General features: G+C 43.3%; 1 protein-coding gene across 1 annotated transcript in view; it reads right to left on the bottom strand.

Annotated features, from left to right (window-relative positions):
• Positions 1 to 8,256: 8,256 nt before the first annotated feature.
• Positions 8,257 to 21,906, bottom strand: part of LOC141100521 (acrosin-like) — a 38,149-nt gene continuing 24,499 nt past the window's right edge. The window contains exons 3-5 of the mRNA XM_073589085.1: positions 16,216 to 16,481; positions 8,612 to 8,757; positions 8,257 to 8,511 (exon numbers count right to left, since the gene is read on the bottom strand). Coding sequence (XP_073445186.1) covers positions 8,326 to 8,511; positions 8,612 to 8,757; positions 16,216 to 16,481 — 598 coding nt within the window. The 3' untranslated portion in view covers positions 8,257 to 8,325. The remainder of the gene's footprint in view (positions 8,512 to 8,611; positions 8,758 to 16,215; positions 16,482 to 21,906) is intronic.

Raw genomic sequence — 21,906 nt, 5'->3', positions numbered from 1 at the left:
ACCAAGGGAAACCCAGAACAATAGTATCATGCAAATTATGCAACACCAAAAATTTACAATTTTCTTGGTGGTCTGGGGCGACCCGCATTATTACCTGGGTCCAAAACTGGGGTTTATTCTCCGCCAAAGGAGTAGCATCAATACCCCTCAAAGGGATAGGAGTCCGCAGGGGTATCACGTGAAAACCACAACTTTTAGCAAAGTCCAAATCCATCAGATTCAAAGCTGCTCCTGAATCAACAAAATCAACTGAATCAACTGCCCACTGCAAATGTGTGAGCAAAACGATTTTCTCGTTTAGGGCAGACAGCAATAGTATGAGAGGCGTCCCCACAGAAAAAACACAACTTATTACGCCTTCTAAACTCCTGACGTTGCGCCCTAGACAAAACCCCATCACATTGCATGGGTTCAGACGTTCGTTCAAAAGGTGGCAATGCCTCTCATGTAGTTTTACGTTCACGTAAACGCCGATCAATTTGAATGGCCAATTACATAGAGTCGTCAAGACCAGAGGAAACAGGAAATCCCACCATAACATCTTTTACGGTTTCTGCCAAACCCTTCCGAAAGAGAGCTGCTAGGGCATCGTCATTACATTTAGCAAGGACGGCCCACTTTTGGAATTTTTGACAATATAACTATGCAGAATCCTGACCCTGGTTCAATGCCAATAAAGTTTTCTCAGCTTGATCAATAGCATTAGGTTCATCATACAACAACCCCAAGGCTTGAAAAAACTCGTCCACATTAGCTAGAATAGGATCTCCGGGTGTCAAAGAAAAGGCCCAATTCTGGGGATCGCCGTGCAGCAAGGAGATGACAATTTTAACCTGCTGCACAGAGCTCCCCGATGAGTTAGGTTTCAAAGCAAAAAATAGTTTACAATTATTCTTAAAATTCAAAAATTTAGACCGATCCTCAAAAAACACATCAGGAGTAGGGATTTTTGGTTTAACAGCAGATGATTGAGCGAGATAGGCAGAAATTCCGCACACTTCACCAGCGAGCTGCTCAACACGATCAGACAATTGCTTAGTCTCCATTTAGACAAAACATTCCTCCTACAGCCTCGGAGAAAAAAAAGAGGAAAAAAAATATATATATAAAAACATTTGACACTTTTTTTATTTTTTTATATTCTTTCCTTCTTTAGAGTACCCTAGAGTCTACAGTTAGGCTGGTGATTCTGTTATGAATGGGTCACTGAGGAGGATAGCAGGCCCAGACTCAGTCACACAAAACCAGAGAGGTTGGTAACTAAGCGGATTGCAGACCCATGATCCTGTCCACACAACTAGCAGTAGCCGTGGAGCGTACCTACGACGATCCTAGATGCCTCGGCAAAGCCGGAGAGCTAACTAAGCCTAAAGCAAGAAAGGGGAAATCCAAACTGCCCCGGAGCAGACCCCAAAGGAATAGATAGCCCCCAAACATATATTGTCGGTGAGACAAGATGAAAACACAAACGCAGGCAGAAAAATAGACTGAGCAAACGATGGGGCCCACACTGACTAGACAGGACAGGAAAGGAAAGACACTGTCTGCAATCACGCAAAAAACCCTGCAAAAGTCCAACACGTCTGATGCACAAAAAACACTGAAGTCGCACGACTTCGCCCCCACTATATCAGCACTCTGGTATATTTTGAAAGCAAAGCAAAAAGAGACCAATATAACAGGGGACAAAACAAACTGGCACAAGCAGTGACATATGGGTGGTGATTCAGCACAGCCCCAGCCGGAGCTGGCTGACCCACACAAAGCAGAGATAGACAAAACCAGATCAAATGCAAACAGAGTAGCAAATGAACCACTTAGCTGAACATGCAGGGACAGAGCAGGAGACATCAGATCTCAGGAGGCACAGGAAGAAAGTCACCAGCAGGGATACAGGGAGTCGGCTGTCTTAAATCCCAATCTGAAACCCCAAATCTCCAATCGTCTTCCTCATTATCAGGTGGCAAGCCTCTGTCAATCTGACCAGCTCCACTACCTTCAGAAATCACCAGAGGGAAGCCAGAGAGAGAATTCACAACAGGGAGCGTTGGCTGGTAAGCCACTCTGTGTCCGCGATTGTAACACACTAATTAGCATCACAAGTGTCTACAATCTTGGAATCAGTGAGTGGGCCTGTAGTGAGGGCTACAGATACTCACTGTGCTGCTTGGTGACATAATGTGTATCACACTCAACATGGACCAGAGGAAGCGAAGGAAAGAGTTGTCTCAGGAGAGTAGAAAGAAAATTATAGACAAACATGTTCAAGGTAAAAGATATCAGACCATCTCCAAGCAGCTAGATGCTCCTGTGACTACAATTGCAGTTATTTAGAAATTTAAGATCCATGGGACTGTAGCCAACCACGTGGCCGCAGGAAGAAAATCGACGACAACTCAAACAGACGGAAAATATGAATGGTAACAAAAGAGCCTAGAATAACTTCTAAACAGATTAAAGGTGTGCTTCAAGCTCAAGGAACATCCTATGTCAGATCTCACCATCCGTCTTTGTATGAGCCAAAGTGGACTTCATGGGAGACGACTAAGGAGGACACCATTGTTGAAAAAAAAATCATAAAAAAGCCAGACTGGAATTTGACAAACTACATGTTGACAAGCCACAAAGCTTCTCGCAGAATGTCCTATGGACAGATGAGACAAAAATGGAACTTTTTTGGCAAGGCACATTAGCTCTATGTTCAAAGACAGAAAAATGATGCATATCAAGAAAAGAACACTGTTTCTACTGTGTAACATGGAGGAGGCACTGTTATGTTCTGGGACTGCTTTGCTGCATCTGGCACAGGGTGTCTAGAATCTGTGGAGGGTACAATGAAATCTCAAGACTATCAAGGGATTCTAGAGAGAAATGTGCTGCCCAGTGTCAGAAAGCTTGGTGTCAGTCGCAGGTCATGGGTCTTGCAAAAGGATAATGACCCAAAACACAGCTAAAAACACTCAAGAATGGCTAAAAGAAAAACATTGGACTATTCTGAAGTGGAATTCTATGATCCCTGACCTAAATTCTATTGAGCATCTTTGGAAGGAGCTGAAACATGCCATCTGGAAAATGCAACCTTCAAACACAAGACAACTGGAGCAATTTGCTCTTGAGGAGTGGGCCAAAAAAACCTGTCGAGAGGTGCAGAAGTCTCATTGACAGCTATAGAAATCATTGGATTGCAGTGATTGCCTCAAAAGGTTGGGCAACAAAATATTAAGTTAATGGTACCATCATTTCTATCCAGGCCTATTTTATGAGGTTTATTTTTTTTTTAAATTCTGTGGAAGCATGGTTGAAAATCAATGTCTGACTTTAATTTGTTCATTTTCATAGATTTTTTAGTTATTATTACTCCTGTCAGATTCAAGTTATTTCTGTGACCATTGTGTTTTTTTCTGTCATTAAACGAGGGGTACCAACAATTTTGACCACATGTGTAGATTTAACAGGCCACTATTCTTTTATCAATTAAATCTACTGTTGCGGCATTATGAAATTCTGCAGAAAAATAATTTTACCCTTTCCAGTGAACACAATACCAGTACTGGAATAAACCATGTTCCATGTCAGCCCACTATCTCCTGTCATTTTGTACAAGCTAGTTTTTACTATAGTCTCTTACTTAAGTGATCCTTAGTGAAATTCAGTGCTGATGCATGTTTATGTAGCATATTGATATTACTATAGTCAGAAGAGCCTATGTCTTACACTTGATAATGTGTCTCTGTATGCACAGAATCCCCCCACAGGAAGATGATGACTCTGCCGACCACCGGCTCTGTGCTTGATGCATTACCGGCAGACCATGTCTTCCCATGGTCTGCCGGGCCGAGTTTTTTCCATTCCCTGCCACCACCTCCACTCCATGCGGCCTATGCCTCGGCAGGTACGGGTTCAGGAGTGCTCCATCGCTGCCGATCCAAGATCACACAAAGGCGCCGTGCAGCTGCACCCAGATTTTGCTTCTAGGCCCCACTCGTTTCCATGTGGGGACGCCTTCAATAACATCATCCATTTGTCCATTTGCTGGAATTCTGTAGGGAAGGGCGAGGTCTTCTTTTCTTCATCCGCACCCACCAGGGGCAGACCGGGGAATATCGACAGGTGGATTTTGAAAACACTAAAAAACACCCATGAAGGGAAAGAGGCCCATGTTTTCTTCTACTTCTACTCCAATTCCCACCATCTTCATGGCCGCCATCTTGGCCAACACAATATCAGTCTCTTTCACGGTATAAGTCAAGTCCAGTTTGTTAGTCACATCCGGCATTTCAAAAGCATCCACAAATCTTCATCCTTAAGTTTTCTCAACAGAGCAATTACTTTCACATTATCCACATCTTCTTTCTTCGCGATTTCTCCGCATTGCGAGGTAGTCACATCCTGCCGACTACGCCAAGTGTAAAAGGCTACCAGAGCCGTAGTCATGGCCAAGCTCTTCGGGGTTTCTGTGCCCTGGCCTCCTCTCACAAGAAAATGGCATTTTTTCACAAGCATACTTGTGTCTTCTCACTGCGCCATCAGGAATACCACTGTGGTGCTGAAGCCTTTCTACAATTCGTTTCGCAAGAATTGAGACACAGTCCGGTTCAAATGCTACATGTGAAACTTTACTTGAATAACTTGGCAGCACATTCTTGTCAGTTACAACATCAACAGCAAGTTCCAAGAAGTTCTCATTCTGTGCTTTCCCTGCACTTAATTCCACGTCCTCTAGTACATTAGGGGGTAATAGTGCCTTAGGCAGTACCGCAGCATTCTCCCTGTTCAGACTCAGTGTGCTTGGGGATTCTCTGCTCTGTTTCGTCCCGTCCTGAGAGCATCGGCCCATGCAATAATCTGCCACATGTTGAACAATCTGTGCCCTGTGCTATTCCGGACCGTTTCTGAACCACTGCAATCCTGCTGCTTGACACCTTACTTCTGTCCTATAGATTCCGAATGGCAAAGCTTCTCTTCTTCTAACATTATGTGGCTGCTGTGGTGTTCTGGGCCAAGAGCCCGTGGACTATTTGGGCACCTGTGCCTTCTGACTACTTAAGTGAACGTTACTAGCTTACCACACAGCAGCCCCTCCTATGGTTAACCCTGTCCTATACTATTCACTAGCTAAAAGCTCTGTAAACTATATTAATGCCCCCAGCTAGTGGCTAATCCAATAACTGCACTTATCCTGTATACTATACATAGCAGCATTTCAACGGTATAACATTACACATATATACATTTAACAAGACACATAACAGTGTAGTAGTACCATTGTATAGACATGGTAATACACTTTATTGTGTAGCAGTACCATTTTGTGTTACACTGATAATATACGGCATCGGAGCGAAAGAGAAAGGCAAAGGTATAACCGTAATATAGCATGCCCCTTACACATCTATACAATAAGCTTTCCTAAGGGGCTTAAAAATGATAGGTAAACCACATAGTAAATATGTAACCAAGTAAGAAATGCCACATTAACGCTTACAAAAAAGCGATAAAAAACTGTTTAAACTTTTTGCCTCCAATCACAGCTTCGGGCTTAGGCTAGTTTCACACTTGCTTTTTTTTGCAGCGCGTTTTTCCCGCAAAAAAACGCATTGAAAAAACGCATACAAAAGCATACAACTGCTGCGTTTTTTTCAAGCATTTTTATGAGCATGCATGAAAAAAACGCAGCGTTTTTATGCGTTTGTATGCGTTTTTAGTGCGTTTTTACCGCGTTTGCGTTTTTTTCCAACATTTTTAGGTGGCCCCTCACACTACCCAAACCATGACTTTACTAACCCTAACCCTGACCCTAACCCTAACCCTAACCCTGACCCTAACCCTTAACCAAATCATACTTAACCCTAACCCAAACCCTAAACCCTAACTAACCCTAACCCTAACCCTAACCCTGACCCTAACCCTAACCCTAACTCTGACCCTAACCCTAACCCTAACCCTAACCCTAACCCTGACCCTAACCCTAACCCTAACCCTTAACAAAACCATACTTAACCCTAACCCTGACCCTAACCCTAACCCTAACCCTAACCCTGACCCTAACCCTTAACCAAACCATACTTAACCCTAATCCTGACCCTAACCCTGACCCTAACCCTAACCCTAACCCTGACCCTAACCCTTAACAAAACCATACTTAACCCTAATCCTGACCCTAACCCTGACCCTAATCCTTAACAAAACCATACTTAACCCTAACCCTGACCCTAACCCTAACCCTGACCCTAACCCTAACCCTAACCCTAACCCTGACCCTAACCCTTAACAAAACCATACTTAACCCTAACCCTGACCCTAACCCTAACCCTGACCCTAACCCTAACCCTAACCCTGACCCTAACCCTAACCCTGACCCTAACCCTTAACAAAACCATACTTAACCCTAATCCTGACCCTAACCCTGACCCTAATCCTTAACAAAACCATACTTAATCCTAACCCTGACCCTAACCCTAACCCTGACCCTAACCCTAACCCTGACCCTAACCCTAACCCTAACCCTAACCCTGACCCTAACCCTTAACAAAACCATACTTAACCCTAATCCTGACCCTAACCCTGACCCTAACCCTTAACCAAACCATACTTAACCCTAACCCTGACCCAAACCCCAACCCTAACCCTGACCCTGACCCTAACCCTAACCCTAAACCCCCTTAACTAACCCTAACTCTAACCCAAACCCCTAAATTCCATGGTTTAAAAAAAAAAAACGCATATGCAAAAAAACGCATACATGAGCATGCCAGTGCGCACATATGCGCATCCATAGGCTATAATGGCCATTTTTAGCGCAAAACGTGCGCATATGTGCGCATGCGCTTTTTTGCAGGGCCAAAAAATGCAACATGCTGCGTCTGGAAAATACCAACGCACACCCCAAAAAAACGCAGCGCATGAAAATCGCATACATGCGCTTACAAGCGCGCAGGTATGCGCACCCATGTTAAATATAGGGGAAAAAACGCATGCGCACATATGCGTTTTTTTCCAGCGCTAAAAAACGCAAATGTGAAACCAGCCTTACAATGTCATTTCAAAAGAAGCAGTGTTTGCCACTCTGTCATCTGTATGAAACACCCTGTGTTCGGGGGGGGCAAGACCGAACAGTAATACGGACTTGCTGGTGAAGACAGTGTTCGGTGTCCGCGTAAGGGGGTCACAGTAGCCATATTGGATCCCTAAGCATGTCCCGGTGTAAAGTGTACAAAAATGTAAAGAAGTGTACATATTTATTGGTATTGCGTAATGTTGTTAATATGTGTAGATAAACTGTAATATGTGTGTTGTATAGGAAAAGTGTAATATTAGTGCTAGGCCACTAGATGGGGGCATTTTAGTGCACCTAGTTTTGCATGGTAGTGTAAATAGTTAATATAGGAGGGGTCATGGTACTGAGAGGAAGGGAGCTTCCTGATTAGTGCCAGAAGGGCGCCCATAGAACTTGGGTGGGCTATTAGCCCGAGCAACTGTAAGACCTCGTAATGTTAGTTTCAAGAAATTGCTCAGACATCCAGTGTGTGGGGGAACAGCATAGACACAGTTACAGGAGTTACAGAAGATTGAGCTACAAGTGCAAAAGCTGCAGAGGTGGACATGGCAGGACAGATGGGCGGGTCACTCACCATGTGCCAGGTCTTAGCCTGGGCTGATGCCCTCAGATCCGGGGTGAAACGGCTGAGGGAACACCTGATGGCAGTGAGTCTGAACAGGGAGGACCCGATCTCGAGCCGTGTGATGGAGAAAAGTGAAGGGAAAGCTGAAGTGACATGTAATGTGAAACCTGCTGAAGATGGTGTATTGAATCTGGATGTGCTGCGATGATATGAGAGTAAAGTTTTGCGTTTTGAGTTACAACTGGACTGTGTCTCTTTTATTCCACAAACGATCAAAGGTGACCTTAGAGAGCAAAGGAAGAACCCTGATGGCGCAGAGAATGGAGAGACAGGTAAGTTGAAGGTGAAACACAATTTTTATGTAAAGGTAGGTCAGTGCCTGCAAAGCCAGATAAGCTCAGCCATGACTACTGTCCTGGTCGACATTTGCATCCGCACAGTAGGTGTTCAGTACGGACACCGAACTTTACTATTTGGGTTTTGCCCATCTCTATTCTAGACTCTTTCTGTCTTTCAAAGAAACATTGTTTCAATGGAAGATATGGAGCTTGACTTGCAACACTGTGCTCCAAGGAATGTTGGCAGCCTTGCCTTTTGCTACAATACCCTAAACAATACAAGAAAATACTTATGCGGAAATGTAATTTATTTTTCAAGAAAACAAGTTTAAGGTGTTATTGTTGGTAAATATGTTTTCCGTTTTTTACACTTGTTCCCTAGAGGGGGTGGATTCAAGTTTTTCCAATATCCAGGTGAGAAAGTATTGGGTAGATGAATAAACCCCGGGGCTTCGTGCTTGTGCACAGCCTGATCCCCAGATGGTTATTCCTACCACTGAAAATATTCTTGCATTAGGTTCCTTGCACATCAGTGGTCCTCCACTATCACCCTATAGGGATAGAAAAAAATATATCAATGCACATATCTCAAGACTATTTACATATTGATCTTAAAAATATCAATTACTACATTCCATCACATGTGATTACCTGGCAACTGTCTATGCCTCCTTTTTCATAGCCTGCACATAGGTTGTAGACACCCACGGCACCATTATACCATGAACGGCTATTGCATTTCTTATTAGGAATCAACTGCACTTGAGCTTCTTGAAGAAAATCTGATGGTTCAGTGGCTGCAAATCAAACAATATGATATGTATAACTCATGGCATAGGACAACATAAACGCAAGCCAAAATTTTCCAACATAAGTTCAGAAATTGATTGTTTGCTGGGGGCTAAGCATCAGTTGGAACACATTACACTTAGAAATTGAGATCTCAGGAGACTAGATCTCGACTTCCGAGATCTCAATCTGTGCATGCAACTCATGGTATAGGACACCATAAACTCAAGCCATATAACTGTATTAATTTTTCCAGTAAAAGTGCAGAAATTGATTGTTGAGGGCTAGGCATCAGTTGGAACACATGACACATCTCGTCTTAATAATAATAATAATCTTTATTTATATAGCGCCAACATATTCCGCAGCGCTTTACAGTTGAACAGTTTCAAACACAACAGTCATAAGTAACAACGTTAACAATACAATAATTAAAGCGAAATAAGACGACCCTGCTTGTGGAGCTTACAATCTACAATGAGGTGGGGGAGATACAAAGCATAGGTTTGTATTTACAATGATGTATTTACAATGACGGTCCAGCCATCTTCAGGGGGTGGGGGTTAGATGGAGATAGTGAATGGGCTACACACACACAAACATAACATGACTTTGATTACTGAATGTGAAATAATAATAATAAGTCTTCTGAGATCTCAATCTGTGCATTCACCACCTCCGGCGACCATTTTCCCAAAGCACCCCACAGGGAAACCTACAGGAAAGGGGACTTCACTCACAGGCGCCAACACTTTAAAAGAGCCTAGGGCCTGCAGCATCGCCCCACTTCTACAGCTGCTGACCTCCTGAGGGTCCGCAGCAGATTTAGGTGTGTTGTACAGTACCATTGTTTTCAATGGTAAACTGGAAAACGCAGTGCACATGCTGCAGATTTTTCCGCGCGGTTTTGCTGCGGTTTACAATCCGCAGCATGTCAATTCTTTAGTGCAGAAACGCTGCAGTTTCACACCTCATCCATTATGAGGTGTAAAACCGCAGGACAAAACCGCAGGCAAAACCGCAGATAAACCGCAGGACTTTAGTCCTGCGGATTTATCTACGGTTTTTACTACAAACTCCGCAGAGCCAAAAAACTCCGTGTGCACATAGCCTGAAGCAGCGACCCTGCCTCCTGTGACCCTACTCCAGAGCAGACGCCCCCCAAGTAAGCCACCAAAGAAGAACCAACAGTTTATTTAATAACAGTTTTTTTCCTATTTTCTACACCAAAATTTTCAGTGCATCTATGGTCCGGTGCGTCTTATAATCCACATAATATGGTAAATCCCATGGATAAGAGAGGCACAGTATATAGAAGAAAAGTGGTGGTTTCATTAGAAATGTCTGGATGGTCCCAGCTTCACATAAACAAATCATCTGTTTTCAAGATTTAGGGTGTCGGAAATCAGAATAAGCTCCCTTTTCTTTTCAAAAAGAGGTTCTGCTGCCGGTAAAGTATTATTATTATTATTATTATATAATAATAATATAATAATTAAATCCATTGGTCTTGTGCTTTTATATGATCAAAGAACTCATTATTGTTGTTTAATATTCTTAGAATTTATCTTTCTATAATAGTTAAAAATATAAACTAAGCCAAGCTTCTCCAACTCCCTTCTCTTCTTAATAGACCTTTTTATAGCAATCTGGTCCTCACTGCAGACTGATTTGTAGACAGATTTGAGAAGTTTTTGAGAGTGAATAATCAGTGCAAAAGACTGAAAGGATGGGAAAGTGGCATTTTTCTTTGATAACATAATGGAAAGTTTATTTTCACTTGTAATGTTGATTTATTGAAAAAAAGGTAGTTAATATTTAAACTGCCCTTATGTAGAGCAAGCTTATTACTACATTGTAAGAGTATATACTTGCCATCCTTAAGGGTATGTTTCCACGGTCAGTAAACGTTGCAGACTGGACGATGCGTACAGTCACAGCATCCAATCCACAGCGTCCAGATGTTACAGCATAGTGGAGGGAATTTTATGAAATCCAATCTCCACTATGCGAGCAAGCACGCCTCCGGCTTCCCTGCGTATGCGCACATGCGGCACATCTTTCTAGACTGCAGCATATCTATTTATAAGATAAATATCACAGTCCACTGTATAGGATGCGGTGATTCCACCCGGTTCAATGAACACATGTGCAATCACCGCGCGTACAAAAGCCGGCAGCGCTTTGGACGGAGCGGACATGTGCTGCGTCCAAAGCGCTGCCGGTTTCTGCCCGTGGAAACATACCATTAAAGAATGCTTAATAGACAGGTTGGGGTTTGACAAAGTGGGAGCTGCTTTTAAAGTGCATTTCTCTGTTCAGGCTCTAAGAGGGCATCTCAAGGGCATTAGCACTTTTTATTAACATCACACCAGGCTCCAGTGGTATTAAAGAGTAATTGTGTTAATTTTTATAGCATATGTAAGGCCTCTTTCACACTTCAGTTTTTTGTATCAGTTCAAATCCGCCAAAAAGTCAGACAAGCGGATCCGTTCTTCACTGATGTGAACGGATGGCACAGGATCCGTTTTCAGACGGATCCTGAAAATGAGGAAAGTTAAAGGAAACGCTGGCCGCGGGAAGGGAAGAGGAGAGAGAGAGAGAGAGAGAGAGATGTTTTTTTTTTTGTCCGGCACCCAGAAAGAATTTCGGGTTAAATGAGTGTCTGGAGGATCCGCCAGAGGAAAAAACGTTACAAGCTCCGTTTTGAAATCTTTGAGGATGGTGACGGACAGCAACTTTTGGCGGATCCTCAAAAAAAACGGATGCAACGGACAGCAATCCGTCACAATCCGCCATTAATGCAAGTCAATGGGGAAAAAAAACGGATCCTCAAAAAAAAATTGAGGATCCGTTTTTTTCAAAACCTGGCGGATTGTGACTGATTGTAAAAAACTGAAGTGTGAAAGAGGCCTAAGTGTTAGGTGTCAGGTTTCTGTGTCTGCTCTGCAGGAATCCAGAGCCTCACATTCTGCGGTCTCCTGCTGTCTTTCAACTGCAGAGGAGTTTGCTTTGCAGCAGACCGCTCCAGAGACTAAGTCCCTCTGTGCTCCTACTGGGCATGCTCACAAGACGATCTCCCATTGGAGATCGGGAGTCATGTGCCCAGGTCCTGTTCCAGATCTCATTGGTCCATCTCGGAGATCTGGAAGGTCCTGCACGGCTATAAAAAGCGTGCATGGCCTTTCCCATGCGCTAGTATAGACTATACTTGCTATGTGTGAATGGTGACGGATGCATGATTCTGGTGACTGACTCATTTGAAACCCCCTTCCTCTGATAATACGCTTGTGGATAGGGAATTAGTTTAGTAGTCAGCGCAAGTCAGTGGCAAGCCTTAAGCCACTGTGCTCACCGCACCGCTACGCTAGCGTCTGACATCGCGCTTGCTTTCTGCTTTGTCAACGAGTGGACGTGTCCTGGGCCGCGCTGCAGTTGCAGCCCTCCTTGGCGTACGCAGAAGCGATGCCGCACACACGGTAGGTCTAGGGGACGCAGCTCCTCTGTCTTGGGTCCTGCTCCTTTGACCAGATACCGTGTGTGCATCTACCTGAAGCCTGTGTCACTAACAGGTTTAGTGTTTTGCATGTTTTTTGTTGCAGCACCTCTGTGTGTGAACAGAGCCCGCTCTGCGCACTCCGGGTGAAGTTTAACCAGTGTGCAGCATACCGCCATATTGCTTGTCTGCCACCACTTAGCAGCAGTTATACCAGCTACTGCACGGTGGACCCCAAGCGGTGAACGCACTTTATTATTATTCTATTTAGTGCGTTCCGCCGTTCCTAACAGTAAGTAGGTTATTTGAATGCAACAACACAGGCAATGAGAACACTGTGATAGTCAGCAAAACACTATTTATTTGACTGTCACAGAAAAGTAATTTAGCTATACACTTGCATGTAAAAGTTTGGGCACCCCTGGTCAAAATTACTGTTATTGTGAATAGTTAAGCAAGCTGAAGATGAAATGATACCTAAATGGTCTAAAGTTAAATATCACACATAATGACACAAATATCATTTGTATTTTAGGCAAAAAGTCATTTTTTACATTTTAAAAATTCCAAAAAGGAAAATGGGTCAATGCAAACGTCTGGGCACCCTGCATGGTTAGTACCTAGTAGCACCTCCTTTTGAAAGTTTCACAGTACCCACACTATTATTAAGTGGACACCATCTCTGTCAAGGTCCCTGTCACTGCTGTATAGCACAAACGGTGTATACAATAGTGGAGAACCGGTGTGGCAGCGGCAGCCTCCATAAGGGGTTAAGAAAAGGGATTACCTAGATGCCGTGAGGGGAAAGAACTCGATGTGAGCTAGCAGAACCAGCCACCGGATATACAGCGCCTTTCCCAGCGACGCAGATCGCCGACTATCCATGCCCTAGCTCACATCGGGGTCCTTGACAGAGTGTGGGTGTATTAATCCTTGCATATTTTTCCGATCACTACTGCCATAATGTGTGTCGCTATGAATGACATATTAATTTCCCCTTTTTGATACATATCAGCAGCAACAACCCTATATTCTGACAACAACGATTATCCACGCTAGCCTTTACCTGCTCCCACCACTACATGTGGTTCCACAGTATTCTCATTAATAGATCCCTCCCATACGCTTGGTGCAGATCTCACTGGCATCACCACAGATTGTATATTCCAGTTACATCTATACCACAGTCATCTTTACCGCATGACCTTTAGATGTTCTATATACTAATGTGTTCCATACGGTGTACATTTTCTATACTACTCTGACAGTATGCCACAGTCATCTTTACCGCAGGACCCTTGTATATACTCAATGATAATGCATCCCATGCTATGTACAGTTTCCACACCATTGCCTAAAAAAACAGTTAATAAGGTAATATTTGATTCCTATTTTTTACAGTACAAATGTTAATTATCTGTGTTCTGTGTTTACCCTTAACCCCCCAGGCAGCCTGAGTCCACATAGAAGTATCACTATACTACAGGACAGCCACATTGATATTTTAGTTCTGATGAAGGTCCACAACTGAAAGGAAAACGTTTAACGATATTATTGGATGTATAATAAATGGAACTTTTTTCTCACACTTCATCACCTGTGAATGCCAAGTTTTTTAGACTCTATGATTTTGGAGGAGCTGGTTGTTTGAGGAGGTGTTTTGTCTGTGTTATTCTAAAGACTGTTGCTTGGTAATTCATCTGTGCACCTAACTTTAAAGATAGGAAAGGAGCCCCCAGCCCTGGGATATCTGACAACAGTGTGGTGACACATGTACTTATTAACTGGCAGTTAGGCGACTAATATGCCCTGTATGTCTCAGCTTAACAGGCATCACATCTAATACTAGGTCTGTCGCCAGCATAAGTTTCTCTAGACAACTCTGGTGGTTTCACTGGCATTAATGGGGGTCACAGTACTTCATGCTGGGATGCATGTCCCCAATATGTAAGCCACTCGATGCCTACTGTGTTCGTTTCGCTGGTTGCCTTTGTTCTCTGAAGCACGGGCCCGGCCCACACCCTTTACGTACATCTGTGCTGGAAGTAACAGCCCAATTTACCCAAAGCTTCTCTTCAGCATGACAGACACTTGATCCCATCCAATGATCTGTGTCCTTTCTTCAGAGTTTGTGGGTCGCCCTCACTCCCAGGGCTGTGGGGTACTCGGTACCGAGCCGTTATCTCACAGGAAAGTGTCACAGTAGCGGTGACCCGGTCCGTGGCCCTGGGCGTCCATTGTAAATGTTCAGTGTGAATGTGTAAGTCGTGACGCCACCTGTGGTGTTCGGCAATGTAGATGTTAAGCTGGAGCTGCAGACATTTCCTCTGGGACAGATGGTGTGGTGCAGCAGTGAGGGTATAGCCCTCCACAGGCAGGGCTGTAGTCCCAGGGCAGAGTGGATGTAGCGACACTTAGATTATGTAGTGTCGGGCTCAAGGGATGTAGCAGTGCTGGGCGGGTTGACGCAGGAATAAGTGGAGGACACCAGGGCATGTATATCCAAAGCTTTACTCACAGTGTGTGGTGGCTCAAGAGCCCGCATCGGTGCTGTGTCCTCTGGGTCAGGAGCCCAGCCAACCTCCAGGCAAGATGAAGCACACCTTTCCAACACTCCTCCAACTTATGTGCCTTTTCTGAACGTCTCCCTCTTAGCGCCTTTAAGTGAAGTACTCCTAGTACTGAGTTACACTGGAGTTCCTCCTGTCTGATGTTCCTATGAACTCTACTTGTACAGCAGACAGCTGTAGCCTGCTTCGGGGACTCTCTGCTTCTAAGTCCCGGCTCTCTATCTCTTTGCTGTTGTGCCCCCAAGTCTTGTATGGGAATATAGTGATGACAAACTTCTATTCCTCCGGTGTCTCTTGCGGGACCATAAGTATCCAAACAACCTCGGGGACCGGACCCCGGCCTTGCGCGTAGAACTTGAGAGGGGTTCTCCTCTAACCCTCAGTCCTCTGTTCTCTTCCTCTCCTCATGTTCCGTACTAATCCTTTCCTTCTTATGGAGAGTCAGGTTTTCTTTCAGTGTTCCTTTCCTGTGCCAGCGGACCCAGATCACTGAGGTCGGCTGCAGCACTTTCCCTCCTTCATCCCTCTCAGGGGATCTCCTTACACAGGTCCGACCTCCTCAGACTCCTGTGACTAACTCCCCCTATATCCTATCCTCTTCCCGCTCTTTAGTGCAAACTAAATTCCACCCGCCTCCCAGCACGCTTCGTGTTCCAAGCAGGGAGCCACCAAAGGGTGCTTTGCTACACTACTGTGTTGTGTGGGATGCAGGTGTTGGAGCGTGGTCAGGGGTCTCCACCTTACCTGAATGGTGGGGTACCACACCTCAGGAGGAGGTGCAGTACCTCTGTGGCGACTGAACCCTCAGGGGCGCCACATTTGCCCTGCAGAGTCTGAATGCTGGGTCTTCACTTGCGAAGTCTGGACTTTAGTGCTTGACCAACAACTTGTTCTGGTACAAAGACTCTCAGATTTCTCTATTCTGGGGTTGTTACACAACTCATCCATCCTCCTCTTATCATATCCTGATGCCAGCCTTTTTGCCACTTCACCATCCCAGCCTTTTATATTAAGTAACTGTGCAACAGCTGTCACCTGACTCAGAATCCACTTCAAGCTCTTCCCTACGGGAATACTCACTTCATCCTACCACACAATATCATGGCCCCCTACCCAGCCCTCCATATAGTATAATGGTCCCCACACCCCTCACACATATGCTGGCCTCCACACAACTTTCTGCACAATATAATGGACCCCATACAACCCTCCACACTATGTACTGACCTGCGCACAGTATAATAGACCCCACACCCTTCCTACTATCTTCATATACTGTACTTAATACCCTCTTACTTAACATTTCTTTGCCTCTTGATTGATATTGTTTCCATTTTTGCTCCTTATTGAATACTCAAAAATAAGCAATATGTATATATATATGTGTAAATCAGATATACCTTCTTCTTCCAGCACACCCCAGCCTGCAATGTAGCAATCAGTCTTGACTGAAACATCTGATGTCTTCCGAGGTAGGCACGCTGGTTGAATGAATCTGTTGTAACTGATTGGCCGTTCTACAGACAGCATGGCAATATCATTTTCTTCTGTTTCAAGGTCATAATTTTCATGTATAATCTTTCGGGATATGCCTCGAATTTCAGTTTCTGGGCCAAAAACTGACAGTTGATAGAGTCCAAAAACCAGCCTCCAAGAGTAGACATCGCTGAAACAATAGAAATGAAGATATCAGAGGACATAAGCAATTATATATACTAAACTAGCACTATGAGAAAAGTAGAATAAAGCTAGAGCTATACAGTGACTAGAGGCTATTACATTCTGCTAGTTCTGCTTCACGTCACTTGTCTTATCTATTGCATTTTTTCTGTGCTGTGTTGTGCATAAATATGTGACTCTTCAGGTTTTGTATTAGTCAATGCCTGATGAAGAGACCTGAGTAGTCTCGAAAGCTTGCAATGTGTTACCATCTTTTCAGTTAGCCATTAAAAGGTATCAACCACTGAGGACTCTCAATTCTGAATATTTTTCTTAGAGGCTATTATTAAGATTAACAACTAATGAGATAGGCTAGGGACTCACGACCGTATTTCTCTTACTTGAAAAAATTGGCCCGATTATGCTAATCACACTCTGATCATAGGTTGATCATGGTGTGATCACTGTGTTCCAATTTTCTCATATGAGAACAAGATGGAAAAAATTATCCATCTTCTACATCCCGTCAGTCTGTGAAAATAAGACCTCACGCGGATGACATCTGAAGACGAGATCTAAATATTGGTTGAAAATCGTGTATGCTGTGATTTTTTTTTTTCCTCGGACAGACGCTGTCCAAGGAAAAAATCTGACTTGTGCACAGCCCCATAGACTAACATTGGTCCTGGTCAAATCCGATGTTTTGTCGGATTGCACTTTAACTAACAATATGGTTGTCTACATGAGCCCTTACGGTGGTTACAGAGAATCCAGCAGGGTTTGTTTGTGGCCATAACACCTTGAGTAGCACAATGCAACCACATTCACTATTATTGTGATTTAGTATCTCAACACTAATCTTATGTAACACAACTACAAGACACCCTGTAGCCATAACCTAAAAGGTGTTTGTCCTTTTTGTGTCCTGTAACCTGTATTTCATTTTCCTTCTACAAATCAATTATGGAAATGTCACTTCTCTTCACTTCCAAGTCAAGTTGTATCTTTCCAGAAAATCCTTTAGTTTGAGATATATATATATATATATATATATATATATACTAGCTGAAGAGCCCGGCGCTGCCCGGGCATAGTATCTAACTGTGGTTAGTTATAAAATTATAATTATCCTCCATCCCATAGTCCCGTGCCCATATACCCATCATACATATCCACCATCCCATAGGCCCGTGCTCATATACCCATCATACATATCCTCCATCCCATATTCCCATGCCCATATACCCATCATACATATTCTCCTTCCCATAGTCCCATGCCCATATACCCATCATACATATTCGCCATCCCATAGTTGAGTGCCCATATACCCATCACACAGCCTTCATCTCATAGTCCCATGCCCATATACCCATCATACATATCCTCCATCCCATAGTCCCATAGAATCATAGAATCATAGAATCATAGAATCGTAGAGTTGGAAGGGACCTCCTGGGCCATCTGGTCCAACCCCCTGCTCAAAGCAGGATTCGCTAAATCATCCCAGTCAGATGTCTGTCCAGCCTCTGTTTGAAGACTTCCATTGAAGGAGAACTCACCACTTCTCGTGGCAGCCTGTTCCACTCATTGATCACTCTAACTGTCAAAAAGTTTTTTCTAATATCTAATCTGTGTCTCTTCCCATTCAGTTTCATCCCATTGCTTCTAGTCTTTCCTTGTGCAAATGAGAATAAAGTTGATCCTTCTACAATGTGACAGCCCTTTAGATATTTGTAGACAGCTATTAAGTCTCCTCTCAGTCTTCTCTTTTGCAAACTAAACATTCCCAAATCCTGCAACCTTTCCTCATAAGACAGGGTTTGCAGACCGGTCACCATTCTGGTCGCTCTTTTCTGAACTTGCTCCAGTTTGTTGATGTCTTTTTTAAAATGTGGTGCCCAAAACTGGACACAATATTCCAGATGAGGTCTGACCAAAGAGGAGTAGAGGGAAATAATGACTTCACGTGATCTAGACTGTATGCTTCTGTTAATACATCCTAGAATTGCATTTGCCTTTTTTGCTGCTGCATCACACTGTTGACTCATATTCAGTCTGTGATCTATTAGTATACCCAAGTCTTTTTCACATGTGCTGTCACTTAGCCCTATTCCTCCCATTCTATATATGTTTTTTTCATTTTTATTGCCCAGATGTAGTACTTTGCATTTCTCCCTGTTAAAAACCATTCTGTTAGTTGCTGCCCACTTCTCCAGTTTATTTAAATCTTTTTGAATCCTCTCTCTCTCTTCTCTAGTATTAGCTATCCCTCCTAGCTTTGTGTCATCAGCAAATTTAATCAGTTTACCCTCAATTCCTTCATCTAAATCGTTGATAAAGATGTTGAACAATACAGGGCCCAGGACAGAGCCCTGTGGTACCCCACTTGAGACATTCTTCCAACTGGATGTGCAGCCATTTACGACCACTCTTTGGGTCCGATCACTAAGCCAGTTATGAATCCACCTAACAGTTGCCTTGTCCATTCCATACTTAGTCATTTTTTCAATAAGGATTGTATGAGAGACTTTGTCAAATGCTTTGCTGAAGTCAAGATATACTATATCTACAGCATTTCCTTGATCCACCCAATCAGTGATACCGTCATAGAAGGAAATTAAGTTAGTCTGACATGACTTATTAGTTAGAAACCCATGCTGACTCTGTTTAATCACTTCATTCTTATCCAGGTATTGACATACATGTTGTTTAATAATTTGTTCAAAGATCTTTCCTGGTATAGAAGTCAGACTCACCGGCCTATAGTTGCCTGGGTCCACCTTCTTCCCCTTTTTGAAGATAGGAACAACATTTGCTCTTCTCCAGTCTTCTGGCACTTCTCCTGTTCTCCAAGAATTTTCAAAGATTATGGAGAGGGGTTCAAAAATTTCTTCTGCTATCTCCTTCAGTACTCTGGGGTGTAATTCATCTGGACCTGGAGACTTGAATTCATTTAGGTTAGCTAAGTGTTTCCTCACTATCTTTCTGTTTATAGATATCCTGGATTCTTCTATTCCCTTAATAGGACAGTGAATAACAGTTGATGTTGCATTTCCTTTCTGAGAGAAAACAGATGCAAAATAGGAATTTAAAAGTTCAGCCTTCTCAACATCCTGTCTTACCATTTCATCATTTTCATCCTGTAAAAATCCTATAGCATCTTTGACTTTTCTTTTACTTTTGACATATCCCCAAAATCCTTTATTATTGCTTTTGACATCTCTTGCAAGCCTCAGTTCATTTTCAGCTTTAGCTAATCTGATTTGTGCCCTGCAGGTTCTGCAGACAGCATTATATTCTTCTTTAGATATGCCTCCCTCTTTCCATTTTATAAACATTTTTTTCTTCCTTTTTAGCATGTGCTTAAGTTCTGTGTTCATCCATCCTGGTTTCCTTAAATGCTTCCTATTCTTCCCTCTTTTCGGAATTGTTAACAACTGTGCTTTGAGAATTTCATTTTTCAAGATTTCCCATCCTTCCTGGACATTTTTGTCTTTAAGGATATCCAGCCATTGGATCCCTCCAATTCTCTTTCTGAATCCCTTAAAATCTGCCTTTCTGAAATCTAACCTTGACGTCTGAGTCTTCACAGGTCTTCCACCTCTAGTAATCCAAAATTCTAAAATAGCATGGTCGCTACCTCCTAGGGTCCCAGCCACTTTTACCTCCTCAACCATTTCCTCCCTGTTTATAAGGATTAGATCCAATGTAGCAGTTCCCCTTGTTTTCTCCCTTACCTTTTGGAAGATAAAGTTGTCAGCAAGAGAGGATAAGAATTTCCTTGACCTGTTAGTTTTGCCTGAGAGAGATTCCCAACAAATGTCTGGATAGTTGAAATCTCCCATGACAACTATGTCATATTTTTTGGAGAACTTGGCCATCTGATGCATAAAGAGTTCATCTATATCTTCGGCTTGCACAGGCGGCCTGTAGTAAATACCTACAATGGTGTCCTTTCCATTGTTCTGTCCTTGTATTCTTACCCAAACAGTTTCCACAGAACTCCCAGTCTCTGAAGCTTCAATCTCTGTGCAGATATACGTGTTTCTAACATACAATGCGACACCCCCTCCTCGTTTATCAAGTCTGTTTCTTGCAAATAAGTTGTATCCTTCTAGTCTTGTATTCCAATCATGTGTATTGTCCCACCAAGTTTCAGTGATTCCAATTACATCATATTTCTGTTCCTGTGTTAGTAGTTCCAATTCTCCTTGTTTGTTGCCCATGCTTTGTGCATTAGTATAGAAACATTTTAGTTTGTGATTGGTTTCTCTTTCTCCAATATTTTTATTAATTAGATTCTTTCGTCTTTGTTCTTCCTTTCCACTTCTAATAGCAGAGTTCTCAATAGCATTTGTCAGGTGTATGGCTTTTTCTGGTCTTTTGCTTCCCTTCCCATGTTGTTCTAGTTTAAAGCTCTCCTTACAAGTGTAGCAAGGCGACTTCCAAATACATGCTTTCCAGTCTTCGTAAGGTGCAACCCATCTCTAGCAAGTAGTCCATCGTATAAGTAGTTCACTCCGTGATCCAGAAATCCAAATCGTTGCTGACGGCACCATCGACGTAGCCAGTTGTTCACCTGCAGAATCTTATTCCACCTCCTTGTTCCATGGCCATCCACTGGGAGGATGGAAGAGAAGACCACCTGCGCTCCCAGTTCTTTCACTTTCTTGCCTAAGTCTTCAAAGTCTCTGCAGATGGTTTCCAGGTCGTTTCTTGCGGTGTCATTTGTCCCCACATGTAGTAGCAGGAATGGGTAGTCATCTGTAGGTCTGAAGAGTCCTGATATCCTGTCAGACACATCTTTAATTTTTGCACCTGGAAGACAGCACATTTCTCTTGTAGTTATATCCGGTCTGCAGATAGCGGCCTCTGTTCCTCTCAGCAGGGAATCCCCCATGACCACCACTCTCCGTTTCTTCTTCACAACATTTTTTTTTCTCCATCCAGGAGGGCTCTGAAGGCATACAAGGTTGCTGTTTGTTGGCAAAGTCTTATCCTGATGTATTTCTTCATCGTTTTCCTGCGTGAGAGCCTGGTACTGGTTCCTGAGCAGTATGGGTGCTGACTGCCTCCTGATCCTCCTGTTTCTCTGGGTCACATGTCTCCATTCCTCTGTTTCTTCAGGTGCACTTCGAATTTCTTCTCTTTCTGTAACATGAAGAGATAATTGTGCTCTGTCCAAGAACTCTTCACCTTCCTTAATGCTCTTCAACGTAGCCAACCTCTCTTCGAGATTTTGCAACTTTTCCTCCAACAGGGACACAAGCTTGCATTTGTGGCATGTGAAGTTTGGCTTTTCCACTGGTAAATCTGTGAACATGTAGCAAGAAATGCAGCTCACCAAATGGCTCCTGGCCTCTTCCATCTTGAGATTTCTTAAAAACGATGAAAGATGAGCCAAATTTCGCGCGCCTATCGGCGCGCGG

Source organism: Dendrobates tinctorius, unplaced genomic scaffold, assembly GCF_039654945.1.
Source record: "Dendrobates tinctorius isolate UK_male_01 unplaced genomic scaffold, ASM3965494v1 ptg000105l, whole genome shotgun sequence".
Lineage (NCBI taxonomy): Eukaryota > Metazoa > Chordata > Amphibia > Anura > Dendrobatidae > Dendrobates > Dendrobates tinctorius.
This window is presented reverse-complemented; position numbering and strand designations above follow the sequence as displayed.